This window comes from Pterocles gutturalis, unplaced genomic scaffold (genome assembly GCF_000699245.1).
Source record: "Pterocles gutturalis isolate BGI_N339 unplaced genomic scaffold, ASM69924v1 scaffold38012, whole genome shotgun sequence".
In the NCBI taxonomy this organism is placed as follows: Eukaryota; Metazoa; Chordata; class Aves; order Pterocliformes; family Pteroclidae; genus Pterocles; species Pterocles gutturalis.
Window position 1 is genome coordinate 25,345 of NW_010111516.1, and position 9,738 is coordinate 35,082.

At 38.0% G+C, this 9,738-nt stretch overlaps 1 protein-coding gene across 1 annotated transcript; it reads right to left on the bottom strand.

The window, feature by feature from the left end:
- On the bottom strand, positions 1-8,176 carry RNF141 (ring finger protein 141). Its single transcript, XM_010073752.1, has 5 exons — positions 7,980-8,176; positions 6,390-6,498; positions 5,053-5,234; positions 2,058-2,165; positions 1-319 (listed from the first exon to the last, which is right to left on the bottom strand). The coding sequence occupies exons 1-5, from the start codon at positions 8,162-8,164 to the stop codon at positions 169-171; spliced, it is 735 nt and encodes a 244-aa protein (XP_010072054.1). The 5' UTR covers positions 8,165-8,176; the 3' UTR covers positions 1-168.
- Positions 8,177-9,738: the final 1,562 nt, after the last annotated feature.

Here is a 9,738-nt window from a genome sequence, read left to right on the forward strand (position 1 = left end):
ACACATACACTGGCTCACATGCCCTGTGTTTTAAAAGAGCAGTGTAGATTCACAGCAGCCAAAAGAGTAAAGACAGACTGTGGAAGAACAGCAGCGGGAGGTAAAAACACGTTGTCGTGAAAACGAAAGCTCTGAGTGCTTCTGCTATTATCAGCTTGTTGGCCAGTGTCAGGGTCTGTGAGGCTGGCCCGCCTCATCCACCATGTTAAGTATGTAAGTAGCGACATCATCTTCTGTAGGTGCATCTGAGACCACCCAAGAATCACTTGCCCCAGTCACTTGACGACGGCAGACAGGACAGCTTCTGTGACGATCACTCCTGTTAGGAAGCCAGAGAAATGAGCATTTTTCATTGATGGTCTCTTCCTGGCCACAAAAAGCCATGAGAGTCCCCAAACAAACAAACAAAAAACCAATCCAAACACCCCAGTGAGAACTTCAAGAATGATCAGGTTAACTGGCCTAGACCACCTATATATTTGTTTGTTTAAAAACTTTTTGTAAGGAAGATTGGCCAACAATTCTGAATGTAGCTCTGTTAAATTTGGAGTCATGTTCCTCATGATCAAGTTTGCTCAGATAAACAGAGTGCATCTAGCTAACTGTCTGGAAAGTTTACATGGAAATACATGGTCTAAATTAATTCTTCTTTAGATATTCCACTGAGGTACTTCAGAAACCAGTCTCCATAAGCTTCCAATACAAAGAGAAAAATGAACCCTTTTCCTGGGTCACTCAGCCCACTGAAGTTTAGAACTGGTCCCTCAGGCTTCCATCCCACTCCACCTACTAACACCAGGGTCTCAAACAATTATGCTTCTGAGCTGGGAGCCTCTGTTACATGCCTAGGTTAAGAAGAGATGAACCTTAAAAACTGAACACCAAAAAAAGAATGGTATAACTGCAACTTGGTTAAGAGTTCAGCTGATTCATTAGCCAAAGTAGAATATAATCTGCTCTCCACCACAGTCGCTAAACTAAGCCCTGTAATGCTGACAGATGTTAAAATATTTTCGCAGAAGAGAGAGATGACTAGTTATACTCACATCCAGCAACTTTTACTGTATTTTTTCCTTGTGAGAGCATGGTGTTTTAAGAGTAACGTCTTTGAGAAGGCTTTGAAAAAGCCACAAAACAAACTCTTATGCACAGATTATGTGAATTAGATGTAAAATAGTTTGCATTAACTAGTTTAAAAAAAGCCTTTAACTGAGAAGCCTTTAACCTAATCCTAGACTGCCAGAACATCTACCTAATCCTTGTAGGTCTTCTGCACGGCCAGAGAAAAGCTATGCTCCTCCAGAAACCAATTCTTCTCTCTCAGTTTTCCAACAACTGGTGTATCAGACAGATGCAAAAGCTGAAAAGCTGTTCACTTTACTATGAAGCTGAACATATATTGTAAGGTACATGTTATACATAAATTTGAAGGTGTTACTATTGAGAAGAAATCTTTTTCTGGGAAAGTCTGATATATTTAAATTAGTAAATTGTATGCTATTCATTCAAGTGAAAGTATAATATATGGGAAAAAATCCCTGATAGTTATTTACAAATAAGCAATAAGACAGTCCAACTTGCCTTCCTATTTGCATAGTCTTATAAACTATTGATTTTTTCCTTAAAAAGAAGCTTTCAATGAGATTTTTGAAGCACAACATGCCAGCATCAGTATATGCTGTCTTCTCTAGTGTTTGAGCAAGAATTTAATTTTCAAACAATAAAAAAACAGATAAGAAATTACAAAACAAATGCTGAAAAGCACCTTGACACGTTTTTCCAAAATGAAATTCTTTATAAGATGCTTACAAATTCTGAAATCCTTCTCTCCTTCTGCTGCAGTCTAATTTTACTCAAGCTTCTTATGTATCTGATGTATATTAGCTTGCAAATATCTTCAGACACTAAATTATACAGGAACTAAGGAATCTGTCAGACCAAACCAAAACATGTCAGATAACCAGTACACACTATAAAAAATATCTTTTAATATGCTTTACCAGGTCAGATAACCAGTACACACTATAAAATAAAAAATATCTTTTAATATGCTTTACCATTTATCAATGCATTTCTGGCAGAAACTGTGAGCACATGGCAAGATTAAATCAGCACGCCCATCCATGCAGATGCAACATTCCTCTTCATCTGTCAACTGTTTAACCCTGCAGAAGAGAAGATAGTATTTTCTCTCAGTAACTAGTAAGTTTTATGGGTATGCCATTGTAACCACACTAGTTGCTACATTTTTCATAATAATTAGTGATGGACAGAAAGGAATGCCTGCGCTTATCTGCAAGGACCACGTAATTTTGTGAACGGACTAGTTATGCCATCCCAGCCTCTGGCAGCAGACAGCCTCAAGCTACCAACAAAGACCAGCACATTAACTGAACTAAGTTAGAATATGCATTTATTTTTTGTGTCATGTGGTGCTTTTGGTGTTGCTTATGCAAATTCTTTTTCATATCAACAAGGAAGTGTGAAAAGTTATATCTGTTACGTATCACATGACTGGGCCAAAGAACAGAAACACTGTTTACCTTAAAGGCAGGAGAAGAATCTGCCTTCCTTCAGAGTGTCACGCTGAACTATTTCATAATGAACTTTGTCAAATTTCTGTGTTCTGGCTTATATCCCAGATCAAAACATGCACGTCGAGAGAATCACTACTAGAATGCATGTTCTCTAATTTCACATCCCATCAAAATGCCAAGAGCTAAACTGCTCATTAGATTGAAAGGGCTAGTTTCAGCTCGTAATACACTCCTCATGATCATTCCTTCTAATTAGGACTCTCTCCCAAGTTGACTGTTACCACAGCTTGTCCAGTTAAGCTTCTAGGTGTTCTTGTTGGGGAAGAAAAGAGTTCAAAAATTAGATCAATCCCTGAGAAAGGTATTTTAATTTTACCTGTCTTAATTTTTTTCCAAATAATAGATATCTGAAGTTCCTACCAGTAGATCTCAAATATTTGCACTATCAAGACTTCTCAAGTGTGAAAAGGTGCAGAGAATCCTCAGCCTTCACTGACCTAACTAGACACATAAAGTTCCCTAATTTTATAGTCATGGCTCACTTCCAACACAGCCAGGTAAATGTTCTGAAATGTTTAGGTTTTCCAAAAATCCTGATTTGAGAATCCCTTCTGTGACTTGGGGCACAGAGATAGCATTCTAGAAAGAATGGTGCTGCAAGAGAGACAGTCCACCTTAGTGACTATTGACCAGACCGCTTCTGCTTAGGTATCTTGGGAGCTTGTCAAATACTGAGTAATTTTTTAACAGTACACATCAGCCAGTAGTGGGCAGCAATTAACATGCTTTTGTTTTATTCTTCAGTAGGTCCTTGAGGTTTCCTTTTCAATTTTCTTTTTGAGAAATTACTTTAGAATGCTAGGAGATTTTTTTGTAGAATTACAGATGGTGATTCACATACAGTGAGGACAACCATTTCCAAAAAAAACTATCCTTTGATTAGCTCACTATGTTCTTTGGACTTTCTCTCTTTCATTTCCCTCCCCCATGGAACTTTGAGTCCTAACCTTTGATAACACTTCAGTTTTTGAGATTTGCTGGCATATATACAAGCAAGCAATTACACTTAAAACAGGTACCCTATTTATAAAGTTTCTGGAACCTAAGAGTTAGCCATAGGACTAAGTTTCTGAAGAAACGGTAAAATACAATAATGACAAACTAAGGAAATGCTTGTCTCTTCACTATCAGACAGCATGAAACATTTGTGGATATTTTGGAATGTTCTGAATAGGAAGTGGATGCTCTGAAGAAATGGGGTATTATTCCAGTGGAAGAAGTTAAGATAAGAAGAAGAATGAAACAGATAATAGTTGCGATTTTTGGACAGTGGCTGCTAGCTCTTGCAGAACGGAAAAATGTCTGAAGGTGAGAAGAATTCAGGCAAATGTGAGGCTATAAGGGAAAAACAAACAGAAGACTTCTTTGGTGTAAAATACTTGGAAGGTGCTTCAGCCTGTATTTTTCTTAATGACTTGAAAAACTTGGATAAGACCCAATTACAAAACTAGCATATTAGAAAAATATGCTCTTTTTGTTGTTATTTGCCACTAATACTACCTCAGGTGATGAAGTTTACAAATACAAAGGATGCTCATCTCCCCCATCTCAAAGTCTGAAAATTGAAAAATAAAGTCACCTAAGAAACCTGGTATCTACTTGCTGACTTTAACAACACATTACGTTTTTTTGCATAAGCATCTGGTTTTTTTTCTCTGAAGAGAGTTAACCAGCTCAGCAACTTGTTTTTTTTAAAATACCTGGCTACCAGCTCTTCACTGGTTGATATAGAGAACTATACCATTTACTACTTTTTCTTGTAAAACCTATCTCTACCTCACTTAAAACTGAGTTAGAACTCAGAACTAATTCAGAAAGTTAAAAGTAAGGAATTATTTGCAGCAATGCTTTCACATAGGGAAAGGGTGACAAGCTTCTTGCTGTTACATTCAGTTTGAGCTGAAGTTATTGCAGGTGTTGACCTCAGTCTTTTGCTTTTCCTCTAGTTAACAAAGCAGGATGTCAACATGTGTGAGACAGTTCACATTCTTCCAGTCTTACAAGTTATATTATTACTATAATTGATGAGTTTCTAGTGGCAACAGATGGGAACTTTCACATGCCAAAATGTGAAAGAGGAAGAGAAAGTTTAAGTGGAACAATAACAAAATCTGTTTAAACAAACACTGTCAAAACCCCTGGATTTGTAGCTGCAGCTGATTCCATTTCCTTCTATTTCCTTATTCAGGAGATTCAACATATATCGTGTTTATATTAGAACAGACCATTAAAACAATTGTTCTGAAAGCTAAAGTAGGCTAGCACCAAAAGAATTTCACCCAAGTACACTACAGCTCTCTTGGCACAAGAGGTGTGCTATTCACATTTGTGATCATATAAAGTCTGCATCTGCTAAGAGCATGCAGTTTTGATCACTAGCTGTTTGTAGTTCAGGTTTTACACACAACTTATTTATGTTGTAACAGTGGTCAGAAGCTAGAGTACATCAAAATACCTTCCCATCCACAAGCTGGCCTGACAAGATGACACAGACATCCAACTCTCAGCAGCTTCGTCAGAAGTACCACTCTGTGCAAGAACTCCTGCTGCTTGACTGGTGATGTCTTTATAAAGTTGAATGAACTGATACAAGTTCAAGATTCTGGAAGCTTCCACGATGCCACTTGTTTTATTTATCTTAAGATATAAGAATTGTTTACAATTACATATCAGATTTTACTTGACATTGCTCAAAATTATGTTAATGCACCACAATTCTCATGGCAGTTGCCACCTTCCCCAGTGTCCATCACTACATTAGCAACTTGCAGCCTGGTTCAAGAAGAGTTCAGACCTGCAAACACAGCTGTTTCATTGTGAGGAACACCACAGTTAAGACTACACTTTTAGGACATGACAATTATGATCACTACTCAAATGGATTAAGTTGTGAGTAGGGACCCAACGCCTAAACAACTGGGCTAAACTTAGTACAAAGACCAGAATAATTGCTCATTTCATATTTGAACTTAAAATAGCCTACAGGGATGGCTGCCTTAATGAAAACAAAGAGCAAACAGAAAATTAAAAATGCTTAATTTCAAACAAAGTTTGAGAGTTAGCTTGATTGAAATTGCATGTTAAGATTGCTCAGTGGATTCAGGATCGTTTAGGGATGTTACCTGATAGGATACAGAAGGAAAAAAAAATCTCCTCATTAGAAAGAGCAAACTTAGTAAGTTTTGTCATGGTCTTCAAACTAGGTTAAACATTTCACTTTGAGATTGGTTTGCTAAGGAATCAGAATATACACAGCTACACTGGCGATCGTTTAAGGATGTTACTTGATAGGATACAGAAGGAAAAAAAAAATCTCCTCATTAGAAAGAGCAAACTTAGTAAGTTTTGTCATGGTCTTCAAACTAGGTTAAACATTTCACTTTGAGATTGGTTTGCTAAGGAATCAGAATATACACAGCTACACTGGCTCACCTAATAATGGCTGGAATTGCTGACTAACTTCTACTACTACAAAACCATATAGTTCCCAGTTTGCTTTACTATTTGATTACCATGAGTTGACCTCGCAGATCATCTGAATTCATAACCAATGAGCTGTAAGTGCTCCAGTGGAAGTGCCATTTCTTTAAACTTAGTTATGAAAATGTTTTTCTTAACGTGCCTTTTGCAGAAACTTAATTCATCTCAAGTGGTATCCTTGAATACATCATCTATGTCGAAATGTATACTCAAAATATATGTAGCAGGTGTTGGATTTTACCAGTAAAAGTGATAGTCCTCAAATATCTGTACACAAAACCACAACCAAATTAAAATTTTCAACAATCTTACTTTAGTGCATATTATCCGAACGACCACCTTCCAGAAAGCAGAAGAATCAGAACCAGGCTGCACTTCAAATAACAGATGTTTGTCTTGTCCAGAAGCCAATTTTGCAGTACTGAAAGAAAGAAACATCAGTTTTACATCATGTGCTAGATGTGCAAAGATCAGCAACCTCAGTCACTGTGATATTATTTATGGTTCACCCATGTGCTCTTTATCCTTAAAGAGATTTTATCAATACTGTCCAGAGACTTGAAATTAAAGAGTAATGACCTTCTTTGCATGTCATTAAATATAAAACACAGTTCACTTTAAATTGTACAGTAAATTTCAGAAAATGATCTGCAAGTCTTTTGATCCAGCATCAGCAAGCATCCTTTATAGACTTTTTGATTTATATCTACTTTCACTGTTTATATACCATCTTGTGGTCCAATCTAAAAAGGCTATTACCTTACCGTGTACGTTAAAAAAAGCATGGAAGTACCAACACATGCAGATGAGGTCTATTTTTGTTAGTATATATTAATAATGAAGCAGTCAGGTGAAAGCTTCAGGTAACCCAGAGATTTTTGGGGTTTAATTTTTTTTTTTTTTTTAATGGAACACAGACAAAAAGGTCTATTCCATAAGAATCAGAACAAGCTACGTTACTTTCAGGCTGAAGTAAACACTGTAAAAAAAAAAAAAATTATATTTTTGAGTTAATTATACTGAGATAGGCTTAGATTTTCAGGCAAAACATAAAATAATGTTATTCAGAATCTATTTGTGTGTCTACCCAGAAGACAGCTATCTGCTCTTAAAGGTCATTCATAAAAGTACGACACTGTACAAGACAATTTCAAAACTGAATACAAGCTCACATTACAGTTAAACATCAAACACTACCAAAAGCCACACACTGCCAAGGCCCTTTTCAGCACGTACATTTCCACTTCGTATCATCTTATACCATAAATATTGAGTGCAAATGACAACTCTGCTTTTTTGATCATTTCTTTTTACCATCAATCTATCAGTCAAACAAAAGGCAGGCTACAAAAAAATGTTACTTATGCAGTCTTTTGTTTGTGATTATCTTGGTCACTCGTTTCAGATAGTAAGGCACGTCTCATTCTTAGTGAGGAACAGCAATGCAAGTCCCCAGAGGCAGGAGAGGTGGTCGCAAACAAATCTGCCTCAGGTGCTACCCTCCTAGTGTAGCTCTAGTGTCTTTATAGGACTTGTATTGCTACTTCCTACCACAAGTGATGGGCAGAGAGGAAGCAGCGTTGAATCTTTAGATGGTTGGTACGGGGGGAAGAGTAAGGGAAACGGATAACACTAACAAAAAGTTACTGCTAAACATCTGCCTTTTGTGAACTTCTAGGAGAGAAGTAATGCTGGAAGAAGAACATTGGAAAAAAGGGAATTTAATGAGGAGAAATGGCTTTGGTTTTGAAGTGTAATTACAACCATTATAGAAACTTTAAGAACTAAAAGAAACATTTCAAAACCAGATGACCAGTTCTGGGTTAGCCAGCACAGGAGAATATATTGCATACAGGGCCTCTGTAAAACATGGAAAAAAGAAGGAAACAAAGCAAGGCTTACACATCATTAAGTTCAGCTACTCTTCCAAGAAACTCTTCATACGTTAGGAAACCACTTTCTTGAACCAGAGAGGCATGCTTTGCTACTTTTTCTGGCAACTTGTTAATTACAGTTTGTGTGTGGTTTGAAATGTGTTGACCCATGGTGAAGTTCTTCACCTCAGTTGCGTAGAAGGAAGTTCTCATCAACTTGTAGAGTCCCTGCTAAAAATATTTTGGAGAGTTACATTTGTGTGTTTTATGAATGGCTGCTCCCTCATTTTCTTCTAGTGTAAGAGTTCAGCTACCCACTAACTAGTCTAATTATTCTACAGTAGCACAACTTGAACAGTCAAATCAGAAACAAAGCAGAACACAGAACGAAGACTGGAATGTGCCATTAACAACTTATGAAAAATTATTTTGCTTACAGCAATACTTCTATTGGACTAGAGATAATTTTTTCATGCAGATTTTTCAACAACTCCAACACACACATATAAATACATCTACTGGAATAGAAAAGAAAATCTCAAGATGATGATGGTAACTTATGACAATCTTTGTTCTTCCTAAATATCAATGCATGTGAAAGTCAGAATGTCTACAAATAAGCATATGTATGTCCATACACAGACAATAGATAAGGAATTAGTTTTCTTACATCAGACTGACATGGGCAGATCAAAAGAACTCTCACAACATTCTCAAACTGGTAAACCAAGGAATCCACATCAGTATAAACCAATTTAGCAATCTCCCTATCTGCACAGAACACTCAACTTTAGGACATATTACAGAACTGACTTGCTCAAACCTCTCCAAATTCAACTTATTTCACCTTTCCTTTACACTCGTACTTTTTCCCTCAAAAGTCTACATAAGGATCTACCGTATGCCTTCTGATACAGAGCCTTTATCCATTTCCTCCCCTTGATCCTTCTGATTTGACATTCCCCCTAAATTTCTCTTTGCTCTTTGTCCTGAAATAGCAGAGGCACGCACATTAATTCTGTCTGCACAGAGTTTGTTGCTTGTAATGCAAACCAGCAGTTTCACACCCTTTTAAAGCTTCTACAGATAGAGGTCTGCAGCCCATCAATGTTAACTTAAATATGGAATAATCTGATACTAGATGCATTACAAACACCTTATCAGAGACATCACGGAAAAACACAACTTCATCCTGCATGTATGTATAGCTGCGTTTGGGCACAAAACTGCCCAGGAACATGGTCCACAGCTGTCAAGATCTTGCCATGATGTAAGAAAAAAAAACAGCACACGGCACATGTAAACTTCATATCCCAGCATGTCATGAACTATTCCAGTATTTTGTGCAAGAAAATAAACTTCCAGTTAAATGTTTGAACTTTGGCCAATTTCAGTTCTCAGGTTACCACTAAAGTCACTTCTCTCCTCCCAGATTACCCTCTATCACCTCCCCTGCCGCACACCAGACCTGACGCGTGGTGAGCACACACCCAGCAGACACACCGGCAGCACAGCCCCTCGACAGCCTGGCCCTCCGCCCCTCAAACGCAGCCCGTCCCCTCCCCTCCTCCTGTGTCTCTCCAGCCGGAACGCCCTGTGCCTGAGGAAGCCGAGCGCTGCGCGCCGGCCCACTCAACGCGTAACGTCAGATCGTATCACAGAAAAGTTTGGACAAAAAACGGAAACCCCGGCACGGCCCTTTGCAGAGGCGTTTCCCTTCGTATCCTCTTCCAGATCAGAAGCACACAAGGATACAGGGGGTGCACCGCGAGCCTCCTCCCTTCCCA